General features: G+C 41.6%; 1 protein-coding gene across 2 annotated transcripts in view; it reads right to left on the bottom strand.

The window, feature by feature from the left end:
• The window catches only part of CCDC88C (coiled-coil domain containing 88C), a 103,066-nt gene that overhangs the window by 50,980 nt on the left and 36,044 nt on the right, over positions 1 to 16,042 (bottom strand). For both annotated transcript variants that reach the window (XM_082318784.1, XM_082318785.1), the window contains exons 4-6: positions 10,785 to 10,854; positions 2,097 to 2,155; positions 399 to 482 (exon numbers count right to left, since the gene is read on the bottom strand). In XM_082318784.1, the coding sequence (XP_082174910.1) occupies positions 399 to 482; positions 2,097 to 2,155; positions 10,785 to 10,854 (213 nt within the window). The remainder of the gene's footprint in view (positions 1 to 398; positions 483 to 2,096; positions 2,156 to 10,784; positions 10,855 to 16,042) is intronic.

Genomic DNA, 16,042 nt, shown 5'->3' with positions numbered 1-16,042 from the left:
GCCACGAGGGAGCCTGTGTCTCAACTACCACACGACCTGGGGACCAAGTGCCTACACGATTGCTGCAAGGGGCACTGCAGCCCCTAAGCCATACATGCCTTTTGGAAATATTACACATGTATCCTTACAACAATTCCTTCTACATAGTCTATAACTGGCAAGCAAGGCATTTACTGTTGCATCTCTTTAAAGACCACTGAGCCAAGTAATGTTCCCAGTGCCTATCATTTTCATCTTATAGCTTGATTGCAGTAACATATTAAATCTTTTTTTTTTTTTGTGAAGATCATGAATCCATTATGACATTCCCAACATTAATATTTCATAGCAAAAAAAACCCTGTTAAGTCAAGGAAGGGAGAGAGAAAAAGTCAAAATAGACAATACTGAGAGTCCCACCTCCTGAATGTGTGACACAATGGCAGCTTGGGTTTCAATATCCAGTTGTTTTATTCTTTCAATGAACTCTTCTTTTCTTTCACACTGTTAAAGAAAACACACCCTGAAACAGTGCTACATATCCTAAAACTTACTGCACCACTTTTCATTTAAATAAAAAAAAAATCCCCACATTGCTAACAACAAAATGTTCAAGATTTACACTTCATCACACTAGAATGTATAACACTTTGTTGCTCCATATGGACAATGAACCAAATTATGCATTAAATTATTTAAACTTTTTACAGTCAGTACAATTAAGGCTAAGTTAAATGGCTGGTTTTGCTCTTTAAAAACAAGTTCAACATGCAATGAGATCAAGAGGTGGGGTAACAGCCAGAGGAAATCATCACAGCTTCATTAACGGAGCTGCACAAACTTAAACCTGCATTTACATTGCATCATTTATCCTGTCTGCTTTGCTGTTTGCATTTTGCTTGGTTTTGGCAATGAAAAGAGATGCATCACTTTAGATACTATTCACATCAATGCATAATGTTGCTTGTTGGACTAAATCAACATATGCTTTAGATAAAAAATAGGAAACATTCTGGATAAAAATGAGTGACGTTTCAGACAAACAGATTTCAGTAAATCTTTTACTTAAGGCTTTAAAAGAGGTAGACATCTGCTATCTGTGACTGTACACCAACAACATTATTGCCTTCTGGTAACAACTCTGCATCGTGGAGAAGTTAAATATTACTTAAAGTTTTTTTTAAACTCATTTACAGTGTCATTTTGGGACCTGGTTTGGAGTCTCAACTATTCCTTTCACTAGGAAGAACCTCAGACCTGTAAATGGGGACTGAGGATGCCAAATCAGACCTTTATTCTTTGTGCTGCAATGCAACACTGAGATAATTCACAGCAGCCATATGTAGACAGCTTTACCCCGACATAATTGACTTGACATAGCTGAGCAGGGTAAGTGTCCTAAGGCATGACAAACACACTAGACAGACCTACAAACAAGGTCAATTATAAGCAAAGACTAGCCCGCAACGCGGCTATTGTTTACCACCACAGAGGTTTGGTGGGGAGAACACTGATTTCTTTATCTGGTAACTGTCGTGCATTTCTGGGGAGTTTCCCACATACATTGCCTGTCTATTTATTTTAACAAATGCCACATAAAAATCCCCACATGAATATACAAAGTACCTATTCATTTTGGATTTTCTACATGTAATACTCAATCAAAAGATTATGCAAATAAAATAAGGATTCATTAAACAAATGTTTAGACTGTTAGCTTATCTATTTGTTTGGCTCTTCCACTCCATATTTTAAAACAGTAAGAAGATACACCAACAACAATCTTGATATCAAGAACATTGTTCAAAGTATATCTGTTCCCACTTTGTTATCAAAGTGGATTATTTAGTTGCAAGAGTACATATCCTACAGCTGATTAAGCACTGGCAACAAATTGAGGTTACTGCTATCACAAAGTGTGCTTCCTTTCCCCTGCATCTCTTTTCTTCACCTATTGTGCCATCTCACAATTTCAGCTCACAAGCTGTCTTGAGCTGGAGATTTGTTCATACAGCACTGATCTTCGCGTAGATTTTCTCAGTCCAGAAAAAAATAACAGATTAAAAAAAAAAAAAAAAATAAAAAATCTTGTTTTTCAAGTCTTTAATGAATGTTCACCTGCACAGCACATCCCAGAACCAACAGCAGCAGCTTCTTAATTTCATCCATACTTTTACCTAGAGAGGAAAAAAGGCAATCAGTACATATGTACAACAAATTACGTACTTGCAAGTGACGCTCTCCAAAATATCTGCCTGAAGAGAGAAATAAGGCCTTTGAACAAGTGCCTGAACAATATATATGTGCCCATTATGTTACCATACTTTCCATGTAACAATACTGTTCTTGTGGATTAGTTTGAAATCCCAAATCCAACAAGTCTTTTTTTTTTCCCCTCAAAGTGCTACCCTCACCTACATTTTCTGAGGCTTTTCTGATCAATGCGGGGGGGGGGGGGGGGGGGGGGGGAACCACAACAAAATCCTTTAAATAGTTTAATGCATATGCCCTACCAAGGGTTAACAAGGTTAACAAGGTTAACAAGGATTAACAAGGGTGCAAAAAAGCCCACCAAACCACCACCTCTTCCACCCCTCCAAAAAAAACCCCCACCAAAACAAAAACCACCCTGGGCAGAAGCGAAGGAGGGTTACTCTCAAAGAAAGAACTTGTCCTAAACTCTGTCTGTAAAATAGTTGCCACTCAGACTTCTCAAAGCTGAATGCCATTGTGTGCACACAAATTCTCTCTGAGAGATGTTTTAGCAAACAAATTCTGCCTCTGTTCTGCATCAAAGCCCATTCACACTTTGAAGCACAAACCCCATGTGCTAAGAGGGATAAAAAATGAGTGATATAGAAGGGAGATGTAGAAGGGAGAATATGCAGCTAACCATATGCTCGGGGAGCCGTGGCAGGGAGGAGACACATGCAGGTTGTTACTGCAGGGAATCCTGCTGCGACCAACAGCCCTGCCTGACACCTCCTAAGGTTAGGAGAAAGTTGCACAAGGGGAACCGGTGTGGCTTTCAGCCAACTCTAGATCTTGTTTCAACAAAATTAATATGGGGATTGTTGGGTGGTAAAGAAAATTACATATATCAAAGGTAGACAAAGGGAGATGGAAAGCAAGGAGCTTCAATGAGGAAATAAAAAAAATCATTATGGAGTTAGGTTCAGGAAAAGCCTGTCTTCATCCACATGGGAAGAAGAGGAGAGAAAAATAGGCCACGTATAGTTTCCTCTCATCCCTATACATATGCATGCTTCCTGACACAGAGCATATAAGCGTGGGATAAAGACTTTCATTTTATACCCTGCTTTACTTGGGTGTTCAATTGCTTCTATCACTAAATAGACAGATGATAATTTCTGAGTGCAACTGTGTTCCCCCACCAACGCCATGCCCTTGTAAGGCTGCGCTGGCAGAAAGTTAGACACATGTGCCGGCCCAAGGCCGGGGAACTGGAGTTAAACTGACTCATCAATTCAGCTGCCGCAGCCCCGCAGATGCACAAAGGCACACTGACCTAAATTACCACGGGGGTTACTTCCATTCTGAGAACCTTGCAAGCCAGTGCAGCCTCGTGCAGGCAGCTTAGGAAATAACTTGTTTTCTGATTTCCTGATTTTAGGGCACACAAATGCCCTAAACCAGTCTTTAAATGTACCTTACTTATTAATTTTTCAACAACTGTTAGGAATGTTGATCTTTAAAATGTTTCAAGAATGCCCTACAGAAATTATCAGTATACTGTACGAATCAACACTAGAATTCTCAATATCCAAGTCCACACTATTAATCATTAAGATTCTGCAAGTAGGAACTCTTCTTTTCTGCAGAGACAGACATATTTAAAACGTGCTACTTCACACTTCACTCTATAAATGCAATATTGTTTATTTCCCTGCAGAATACTTAAAAACTGTTTTTGAAAGACATGCAATCATTCTTACTCTTCTCCCCATATCTAGCAGCACACATGGCTTGCTCTTTTCTGAAAAAATTACAATTTAATATACAAATAACATTTCAGTCTGTGAAAGTCTGATTGTTCTGTATGATTCTGAGTAACACAACCTTAAATGTAGACAGTGTCACAAAAAAACCCCTCAGCAACAACAAAAACAGATCTGTTACTTCATGAACAGTTCCTTTGAGGGCACTACTAGCCCAAGGAGATACTTAGTTTGGTCAGAAGACATTTTTTCATGCATCTGAGTTCTCATTAGTTTCAGCACTGGGTTTCATTCTGCATCAGCTTCAGAGCAGATCTAGACCAGGGATTAAATGCAAAGCATGCCTGTGGGACACAAGAGCAAGTTGCTAAGTTATGGTGAGCAAGTGACTCAAGTGTGTCTCATTCTCCCAAACTTACTCAGGGGAAAACATCTTCTCCATGAGAGACTGAAGGAGTAGCCACCAGGCTGCTTGCTCCGGATCAGACCAGACAAGTGCTCTAACCCTTGTGTGCTCTGGGCACCTCCATCTGTTGACCATAAATTCCAATCTGTGCACCATGGCATGACAGCTATCCTCAGGATGAGCCTAGTGGCTTGAAATCACTCATTTTAAAAAGCATCAGGGTTATTTTCCAACAGTGAGAGCATCTATACCATCCTAAAGAGATGCAAGCTACTTAAGCCATTCAAACCACACTCCACGTCTCTGCACCAAAGGTAGTAGGCTTTGCTATTCTCTCCATGAGATAACAGATGGGCATCGGTGATGCTGCATGACCCTGTGAGGTGACACACCTTCAGCTATTACTGCAGGGTAACTTAGCAAGGTCAACCCTGCTCTCCCACCAGGGACTGGCCTTCCCTGGAAATACCACTCTGAGACCTTGTCCCCACTCGGGCCCTCCCATCACGAAGACAAGGTGGGGCAGACATCGCAAGCCCCTTTGGCAGGGAAGGCCAAGCCAGAGTTTATAGAAATGAGTGAGAAATTAAAAGACTTGAGGTAATCATGAGATTATTAGTTTGATACTGTTTTAAAGATAACATTTGGCAGTCTGCTCTCTCCACTGGCAGCTTTCACAAAAAACTTAGCTGTCAGGACTTTTTCAAGATTTCTTTAATAATAAATTATTTTATGCTTGCAGACATGCCATGCACATGTAATGAAAATGAGATTGTACTACCCAGTAGAAACACTTTTAAGGTTGAAAGGTCTACTTAGCAGATCTATTCTGGCAGCCACACAAGTGCTTCAGAAGATCATGTATGACTGTTTTAAAGAGTTCAATTCCTTGGGCTTTCATTCAGAAGTTGTTTCCGATGGGGTGGAAACAGTTTGTTGGCATTAAGGCGCTCCAAGATCACTCATACTCAAGCTAGGTTTGAGTAACATTTTAAAGCCTCGTAGAATAACGTTATTCACAGGAGATATTTAGAAGAAATGGGGTATGAGTATGAAAAAACCTCTCTACCAATCTAAAGTGCTTTGAGAGAGTTTTCAATTAAACCTCAGAATGAGCCAGGAAGGGATTAATTACTCCTCTCCCCTTTCATCTCACCCACAGGAGAGCTGAGATACCACACACTTAAGTGGAGTGCCCAAGGTTAATAAGTGAATCCGAAGCACATCTAGGATTGTTACACAGCACAACAGCTAAGTTCTACACTCAGGACAGTGCATTTATCCTGTAATGCATGTTGAACAAAAGCAAGCAATCTTTATCCCCAATTCAGTCATGCCTCCTGAACAGTGAATGATTCTGTGGTGTTTTTCAAAAGGCTTGATTTGTGCTAATTCAGTAAAGTGGTAAAGTTCCTTGTGCAACTGCATAAGCAGGAACGTGCAGGCTTCTCTAAGCTGACTCATTGGGATGACACAAATCCTTCGTAGACAACTGGGAAGAACGTCTGCTGGGTCCACCCTGGCTTATTAGCTAACCTTACAAAGACAGTGTCCTCCTATGACCTAGGATGCAAATGCTTAGGTCTGGGGCAGCTCCTGGCAGACAGGTATCCACAAGCTGAAACAAATGGACAGGATTCAAACTAGCACTTAAACAGAAAGCTGCTAATTCAAGAAAACCACCTCTTTTCTTTTACACCTTTTTGAAAATTCCAGGGCAGCTGCTCTCAGGCTGCATGTTTGTGCCTGCAAGGGAGCCAGCCACCTGGGGGATTTGCAGAAAGACCATCTGCTCCCAGCCGTGAGAGAGGGCCAGCGGGTTTTCTGGAAAATAAAGGGAGGGAAAGCCCGAGCACCACCTGTGCATCCTGGGAGCCTCCCTGTGCCAGAGCCAGGAGACCCCTCTGCTCTCACTGGGGACGGAGGGTGGGAAACAGATGGCAGGACTCAGGGAGAAGGCAGGCAGAGGGATTAGGAGACAGAACAGCAAAAAAAGGAGGATCAAGGTACAGAGACAATACAGATGATGAAAAAAAAAAAAAAAAAAAAAAAGAGAGGAGCGTAGGAAAGATGTCAGAGAAAATGGAAATGCGAGAGCCCAAGCACGTGAAATCTTGAGCTTATGATGCTTCTTTCTGCACATTTCTACTTTGATGTTCCTCCAGTGGAGGACAGGGAGCGCCGGCGCATGTAGTGCTACACGCAGCGGACGGTGGATGTGAAAAGAAGGTGGGAAGGGGTGAAACACACAAGTGACATTTTTCCCAACTGTAGCAACATCCTGAGTGAGAAAAGCTTGAATGTTAAATTTAAACTATTGAGGCAGTGTTTTGTTATTAACTTTATATTTTATGAACCTTTGTGCCTCTGGAGGATTGTGAAACAAAATGAGGAAGGAAACCAGACATGAAAAAATACCCTAGTGAGAGCAGAAATCTTTTATGATTTTAATGAAAAACAGTTTCTATAAACGCTTATTAGCAGGGACTTTGGGCTCTCTCATTCACAAATTTAACATGTAATTTGAAAAGGGGATCTAAATAGGAAAGTTTTTTGAAGAGACAGAAATGGGCCTACTTCAGGGAAATAAAACCTCATTTCCACTCTTGGTCTGAAAAAAGTTAAAATCCACCTGCGCCCCCCCCCAACTATGACTGTTTCAAATGATTAATTCCCATCAGTTTCCAAGTACACTCACTAGCTATGTTAAGCTAAGCACGTCTAGAAACTAAGAAATTAAACAACACCTCTAAATAGATATTCAGGACCCGTAGTGTATACTAATATTCCTTATGTGGGCACATGAATGAGTGGCCATTTATAAGGCATGCTAAAACCAGAGGTAATTATAAAAGGTGATTACGGTGATGTGTATAGATGATAAATACGCTGATTATTCTCAAATTGAGCACAGGGGGATTTGTGGTGCAGTAAAGAATTGAAAAAGCTGTTCAGCAAGAAAAAACATGGAGGAAGATAAAAACAGAGAGGAAATTTAATGGTACTAGCTGTCTACTGTACAGTGCAGTGAAGAGAATAAATCCTGTAATGTCAGCTGTATCATTCTGCAAGTCAGATTCCTGAGAAAACTTTCTAAATTCTTTAATTAAACTTTCAAGTTTCTTTTCAGCTCCCTATATTCTAGAAAACAGTCAAAGCCTTCATCTTACAAATATTTTTGCAACTTTTATGTCCACGGCCAAATGAACAGAGGTAGACAAAACTGCCATGGCCTGGAACAAAATGATTTAGAGGACATGAAAGCAAGGAAAGCTCCTAAACCCAGCATCTCCTATGCAAAAGCCCAACTGCTACTGCATTTTCAGTGGTGGCAGCTCTGTTTTTCCAACAGTCTCATGTTCAAAGAGCTCAGAAGCCCTCAATAGTCCCAACTGTCGAGTGCCAAATGGGAGCTAAATAGCAAGAATAGCATTCTCAGCTCTAGAGCTGTTCAGTTTATAATTTAATACACGTAACACCACTTTTGGCTGTGTTTTAGAAGGAAAAAGTAAAATTTGCAGATAGCACTGGGGAACAGACAGCTCTGAAAAACATGCATAGCAAAACATCATGTGGACTTGTTACAAGGAATAACCCACCAAAATTGTTACACAGTGAATCATATCGAATGATCTAACAGCTCTCTGGTCTTGCACCTATAGAGTCAATAGTCATTAGGAGCCTTCCCAGCTCAAACAGTACACAGAAACACTGTTATTTGTTCCAGGAATGTGACCGTGGGATCAATTTGTCCTCTGGTCAAGAGGGACCTTTCATTCAGGTAACTTACCTACAGGACGGGGAAGGCAAAACTGGGATCCCATCACTGCCTCTCAGATCCACCCCAGCCCTGCAGACTGCCTGCACCTCGGTCCTCAGCTCCTAGTGCTCCCCTCATTGACCAGCACTCTCTCTGCAGATACCCCCTCCAAGACTCTCCTCCTTCCCTCTCAGTCTCTATCCTGGACTGAATCACTGACACAGAGAATTCTACCATTCTTGCCACTTTTAAACACTTCCCTCAAATAGCCATCCCCATCATCTCTTCTCCCCATACTGCTGTCACCCCCTGTCTCCTCACTTTTCTTTCAGCTTTCCCTGGGGCTCCTCTGCATTCACACCAGATGACTGCTTTGTCCTCGTATCTCTATTCAATCTGCAGCCCTCTTTTAGCTCTCTCACTGACAGAAAGAATCTCTCATTTCACTTGTTTTTCCCTTCCCAAGTGCCCCTGCCTTCCTCTCACTCCTCTCTGCAAGACACTCAGTAACACAGACCTGAACCTGACAGTCACCTGGTCATCACTCCCCCACATTGCTCGCCACAGCCTGCTCCTTCATTCAGCTTTTTGTATTGGTTTTACTAACTTCTCCTCCCTGTTCCCTCTTTCCGAGCTTCCCATCAGCCCTCAGCCAGGTTCCTCTTCCTGAAGGAAGTTCTAGCTCTCCACTTCTCTAACCATTTCTCCAGCACATCTTACCAGTGGTCATCTACCTAAGAGTAAGATTAAGATGAGCTTCTCTGGAAATCCTATCCCCCAGACACTCTCCTCCTTGAACACATTCTTTGGAGCAAGTACATCTCAAGTCTTTCTTTGTTCACCACCTTCCCCTGTAGTGTCTAAGCTGGGACTGGTTCTTAAAACCATTATTAACACAGCTAAACAAGAACTTCACATTTTTTATACATACACACTCCATCAATTTTAGACATCCAGAAGTTACATTTTTGCATTCTTTATCCTCTCTTCCCATGTTCTGAATAATGCCAATGATAAGTCAGCAATGGATGAAGTAAATTTTAAAAGACCACATTAAAAAACAAACAAACCACCACATTCTAAAATATGTCAGAAAGTGAAGCAAAATTTCTGGTTGTAATTAAAGGAGTTGGAAGTAAGGAACACATGGATGACCAACAGCTTTCCTACAAGATTCACATCAGGTACTTTCTTCAAAGAAAGAAAGATCTACAAGTGCTGACAAAAACCAGCAGGTCGATGATGGGAAATCACATCTAAATACAGGACAGCTTTCAAGTGTGCAGCTTCCCCAGGAACCAACACTGTGGTTACTGCATTATGAGTCCCCTGCCAGCTGTCGCTCAGGAATGGCCATGACAAGAAACCAGCCAGCCTTTTCCATTGACACTTAGCCAGCAGAGACACTGCCTTATTGGCCCAGACATCTCTATTCACTAGCATTCTTGACACTAGCAGCCCAGGCTCTGCCCATTGCCCATATGACTGAGAAAAGCAACAGCTCTTGTATTTCTATTTATTACTTTATCCATAACAGTGGCCTGTACTGGAGAATTAAGACCGGCACTGCAGACTTTAATCTGCTTGCTGAAGAAGTGGATGCCCTGCCTTCAACTTGGTTTTACTGCAGAAGTGCCAAGACATCTCTAAGTTAATATTCTTTTCTGACGTAAACCCTTTTTTTGTACATATGCACACTGCTGCTGCTGCTAAGGACAGCAAAATAAAACCTTCTGCCAAGCTTTCTGCCACGTGTTTGTTCTGGAGGTGCTGATTACCATGTCATTCCCCATCACTGCTAACAGGGTTCATTCAGTTTTCCTTCTTTGGTAAAAACAAATACATTGTCCTTGGCACTGGCACAGGGCTAAGACAGAGATAGAATGGGCATGCAAAAAAAAAAAAGTAAAAACCACAGCAACCAAACCTTTCATTTCAGAAATACGGTTCTAAGGAGAAGTCAACTTTGTTTGCAGGCTAAACAGCTTTAATTTTGTTTCGCCAAAGACACTGGACTCTGGACATGCGCTCATTGCCTTCCAGGCCACTTTTGTTGTGATACCTCTTGTGACAGATGTCCTTGCCTAGACAACACGGCTAGACAGATATTTTTCTCCTTGTCCATTCTCTTCCTCACTCTTTTCCGATTTGTCTTATATATATTTTTATCTCCATCTTCACATATTTTTGTTCCTACACTTCATTTGCAACAGCTCCTTCACACTTCAGGGAAATTCTGCAAGATTTTTCTAGCGTGCGCATATTGCCACAACTGAACTGATTATACAGGCACACAGGACAGAACACCTGGAGGACAAACGATTCTCCTATGGCAGACTGTATCCTGGGTCATTTACAGCAAGGAGTGGAGAGACATGACTTTTAAGCAAACAACTGCTGCTCTGGCTTTGGCAAGAACTAACTCACATCACATGTGTACATGTATGACGTGCAAACACACGTATATCAAATATTATATTTGTATGTAAAGGTATGTAAATATAAGTATTACACACTAGATACATTAAACTGAGACTTAGAGGTGCTCAAATATTTGTAGTTTGGCTACAAATACATATAATTTGTTTAAAAGCATGTTGGTTATTTAAGAAAAATTAAAAAATACAAATTTTATTTAGCATTTCAGAGGGGAGGAGTGAAGAACCCAACAAACTACTCACCAGAAAGAGGATCTTTGCCAATCATCAAAACATTTGGTAAATTCATTACAATCAGCTGCTGGAGGACCTCCTAAACAAAACAGAACAACAAAGTTCAGCGTGAAGGAATTCCAATCAATCACACCACAAAGAATACAGAGCTCCATCGATTACAAAGCTTTTAACGTACTGGCAGGTCAGAGGTCACAAGAGGAAGCCCCACTTGAGAGAGAAATCACTATTTGAAGATGGCATCAGGTTGCACAGTTAACATACACTAATCGCCTCTTTTAACAATGGCTAATATAGAACTTAAAGAGTCCCATGGCACTAATCAGGACAAATGCACAGCCATGCCAGGCACACCCATCAGTCATGCCTTTACCCCAGGCATGACCTGTATTCATTTGATGTTCAACATACAGCTGCCGTCATGTTCCAGGGCATACAAATGCAGTGGGTTCATCAAAGGTACCTAAGCCATTCTGTGAAGTTTGAGTAATTCAAATAATTGGTCAAATTATTCCGTGGGTCTGAGATTTTAATGATGGGCCGGGGAAGTGGGTGTGGGGGAAAGATATTGAACAGACATCTTGCACTGCTCAGAGAAACTGGATTTAAAGTTCTAGATTTGTTTGCATTGTTTTTAATGGGGAGTAAAACAGATTTAAGTATGTCATAAACCTCATTTAAAGGTCATTTTATTTTGGGGGAGACAAGGGAAGGGAGGCACGTTGCTTGGTCAGGTTCAACATTTAAATGCCAGCTGCCTGAAGCCGCTCTGAAACGACAGGATGGGCTTAAGGTACAGGAAAGGCTAGAAGCCCTGGGGCAGGCAAAATGCTCAAAGGTGGACAAATAAATACATTGCAAAGGGGACTCTGCATGGTAATACATTCAGCCATGCACCCCAGTAACACACAGAGCACAGTTGTCAGCTTCAACCTGCAGGTACCAGTACTCACTTGTGATGATCTGAATAAAATATTTTGCAGGCAAGTATTTATTTCACATAAAAAGCCTGGGAGGAAAATGGTTGTGTGATTAAAGCACTGTGCTGGGATTCAGGAAACAAAGGTTTGCACATACAACTCTACCAAATGTTTGGCAGGTGCCTTTTCCCTGCTTGTCTCCATTTCCCAGCCTACCTCTAGGCCACTGGGAGGGCACACGCATTGATACTTGCAGAGCATTCAGAGTACTGCAGCTGAGCACAGCAACACTTTTCCTGAAACAATCACCCATTCACCCAAACACTTCCCCTCCAAGTTACCCCATTGTTATTTCTCTGCTTTCAAAGTTACCATAGGAGGAAAATGAAGCCTGATTGAAAGAGGAAATATTTCAGTGAGCCTGCAGCATTTGATAAGTAATCAGAGTGGACAGTCTAAAAAAAAAAGTTTTGGACATAACACATTTCATTTTTTTTTTTCCTCTGATCCATACCCAAAACATACTCCTCAGCAGTTTCTCTTTTGGACAAAGTAGAAATATCTCAGTGTCACAGCTGATGGGGTTTTTGGTGCTGTTAAGAAAGAAGGCTCTGCAGACCTTTATGCAATGCGAAGTTCGGCTAACACGGACCACGCACTCGCTGAGTCATTAGCCAAATGCATTTTATAGTTGGTGCATTCGAGACATGTTAAATAGAAGTTTGTTTGCACCTGTTACCAAAACAGGTGCAAAACCTATTGGATTTAACAGCACATGGCCGGACTGCAATATCTGCTATGACAATACAGCATGGCACTGAGGCTTTAAACAAAAAAAATCAGAATTTGCATATACCGAAGTACTGAGCTTTAACCAGCAATTTCCATGGCAAAAAGAAGAATTGTGCTTCCAGTCACCCAGTGTGTGGAGCAGCACCGAGGCAGGAATGCATAAGGAATTTGCGTTGTCTTTGTGTAATCATCAGATCGCTAGCTATTTAACTGGCAGACACAAAAGACATTACAGCTAACCTCTATGCTGTTAACATTCCCATGAGCTCCTTCTGTAAAATTGAGTATACCATCCAACATAACCATGACTGAACGCCCTCGTAGCTGTGTGAACTTAGTATTTTCTGGCAAGAACCCTACAGTCACTGAATACAAGCAGAAACAACCCTGAGCCTGTGAAGAGTGATTTCTTAATTCAGATTGAAAGATCCAAATTGTTGCAAGCGGTGATACTCTGACCTGTTTATTTTTAAAATAAATTATTTAAACAGATAACTATCTTTATTGTTCCAAACACCTTCACCTTCAGATTAGTGCTTGTGATGATAATACCTAGCTGTTATGCAGTGCAGCTCACCGGTAGATCTCAACACTTTATAAAGGAAGGTCAATGTCATTGCCCTCCTTTTTCAAGATAAGGAAAGTGAGTCACAGAAACAGAGTTACCTCAGTTTAATAAACTATCCTCTGTTAACAGAGATGTACCAATGAACCATCCACTCGCACAGCTACAAGTGTGAGATAAAATGTGTTAACTGAAAGCTCTTACACTTGACATAGATTAATTTAGCTCAGATTTTGTCCGGGCTAAAACCACAGAAAGTTAGTAAGGCTCAGCTGACAACCAGTGACTGACACAGTAGCTGAGATAATGTGACCGTGTCTCAGGTCCATTGCTTAAAATCTCACATCTGGAAATACAACCAGAGTTCCCTCCCCTAACAGTAAACCAAGAATTCTTCAATTTCTACCCACTCATCAATATGTACTTGTTTTCTTTATCTGAAGGAGCAATAATGCAGGTTTACAAGTAAAATGCTGTGCCTCAGTCTGACCTCTCTGCTCCCCTCATGTTTTACCATCCCACTGAAGACCCCATGAAGTCAAACTTGGGCTTCAGGCAGGAGCTGTGCTCTTACAGTCTGTGAACCGGCACCGGGGACCAAAGCGCCCCGTGGACCCAACCGTCTCCCAGGGCACAGCTACACTGGACACCGGGTTAACCTGGATATGCCACTGAAGCCCAGCCAGCAAAAGTAATGGTAGATAAAATGCAACGTTTCCCCACAAGGGCAGCAAGTTATTGTACTATATAAAAGGATGCTGTTATACTTGAAACCAAACATAGCTGTGAGATGCCGCAGCAGAGGCAGAGTATGTATGTGTCCTTCTGCCTCAGGTGACCGGCATGGCTAGGGGCGGCACACCCAGGCAGGAGCTGCTGGAGAGCAAAGCAGGGTTTTCAAATACTTTAAATAGCCCACAAAAACCCACAGTACTCCAGAGAGCAACCGTACAAGTAAAAAAAAAAAAAAAAAAAAACCAAACAAAAAAAAACCCAAAAAACCTAATTCCCCCCGTGAGAAACCGTTTAATCATTTTTACAGCACAACTAAAGCTTGGTTAAAACAGTAAAGGTTACAGCAACAACATATGGTAACTATTTCCCTGATTACTAGAACAATTAAGGCCTGAGCTGCCAGCTTTACACCTAGGCCATTAACCAACTCAGAGGCCAGCTACTGCAAATCAGGAATCACCTCCCTCAGACTCCCATTTGCCTTTTTTTTTTTTTTTTTAAATTGTTGCTAATGAGATTTCCATGAAAAACTAATGTTGGTATTGGAAGTGTTATTTAAGGAATCCAATTCAAAACAAAACCCTGTCAGGCCTTAGTGCAGCATCTGTAGGTGCCTGAAATGCTCCTCTGCCAAAGATCAGGCTATTTTAAGCTTGAAGAGATTTTGTCCAAAAATCATTTGATGATTTGATTTGAGAGCTTTCTAAGAGAAGGTCAAACTGGGTGCTCAAGTCCTTCCTCGCTCCCTCTGCTGTGCTTGCCTGCAGAGGTGCAGAGCGTGAAGCAGGCCGAGACAACTAGCAGATCCGAGCAACAAGAAGAGCAGAGACTAAGCCAGAGGTAAGTTCTGCTCAAAGCAGCTAGGCACTCTAGGACTGGTACCCCAAGGATTCAAAAACATTATTAAGTTACCTAGAAATCATGAGGTTAAACATAAATAAATAAATGCTGTGTTCTCATTAGCAGCATTCTGGCATCTAAGCCCCTGCTGCGCACTTGCTTCACATTTGCAAGCTCTTTGCAATCACTTTGCTACAAAAGGAGCTTAAAGAAAAAATAAAGCCAAAATTGATTCTAGCAGTCAAGGGCTTGGAGGGGGAGGGAATCAAGACACATACAAGATTCAGGATAAAATTCTAAGCACCAAGTTAAGCACTTAGGCTTATTAAGAGCATGAACAAACATATTCATTCCCCCATCTAAAAGTTTCTAATTCGTTTCTGGAGTGCTGAGGCACATTTTACCTCCTCTTTTTATGCTTCCAAGATCACACACCCCGGATATTTGCTCTCTGCCGCAGATCATCAGAAGAGATGCAGAAGCAGCTCTCACTCTCAAGTCACCATGGTCACATATTAACATTTTATTTACCTGTAACAGGGTGAGTGGGCCCCTTGTAATTTTGTAGGAACAAAGTCTCCTTGGCCCATACTACACTTCAATAGATATTTACTTCTTAAAAATACATGTGCAACAGCATGGAATAAAATGGTCTTAAGGTATTATTCTTGGCTGCATTTTTAAGTGCCAATTTAAGCGTGCCAATGGCTCTTGCAAAGAATGCATTGCTAGGAAAGGAGAAGGTAAAATTGTCCTTTCCATGGCTGAGAGACCAGGCAAATACCAGCTCTACACAAAAACTTCCCCCTGCACTGCGGTACAGCACAGCATTAATGTAGAGTAACTACTAGATCTCATGCAGAATTAAATTAACCTCTGCCTGAATCCTAAACAAGAAGGAGTACCAAATAAATTATGTAAGAAGAGCAGCAGTCTACCAGCCATTGTAATTCAATGTTCAAGCCAAGCAATTCCACTTAAGTATGTTGCCTGGCTATAAAATGCTAATTGCCCAGGTGACTGGAAGCCAAATGGTGCTTTCCTACTTAAAATGCCCATGAGGAAAATCCATCCTTAGCTTTATTTATACCAGCAAGAGCAAACACTACCTAGCCAGGGAATCTGGCTTACATTTCAGCTGCAACTCAGGCCAATGGAGGAAGAAAGCAGAGTCCTATCTGTGCAGCACAGCCAACATCTTTCTCCAATAACCTCACTACAGATCTGATCTCACAAACATCCCCAGAGTGGAAAACATTTGGTGAAGGAGACACTACATGCTTAGGTAAGGTCTCAGCAGGAGCCTGTGGCCGTCTGCCAGCTCAGAGCCCCCCAGCAGCAGGATGGGGTGACAGCTTTGCCCCTACACATCTTAAGGTCCCTTTGGATGCTACCACAAAGACAGGCTGGGAGCT

The sequence above is a fragment of the Platalea leucorodia genome (assembly GCF_965183815.1).
Source record: "Platalea leucorodia genome assembly, chromosome: 7".
NCBI classification, from domain to species: Eukaryota; Metazoa; Chordata; class Aves; order Pelecaniformes; family Threskiornithidae; genus Platalea; species Platalea leucorodia.
This window is presented reverse-complemented; position numbering and strand designations above follow the sequence as displayed.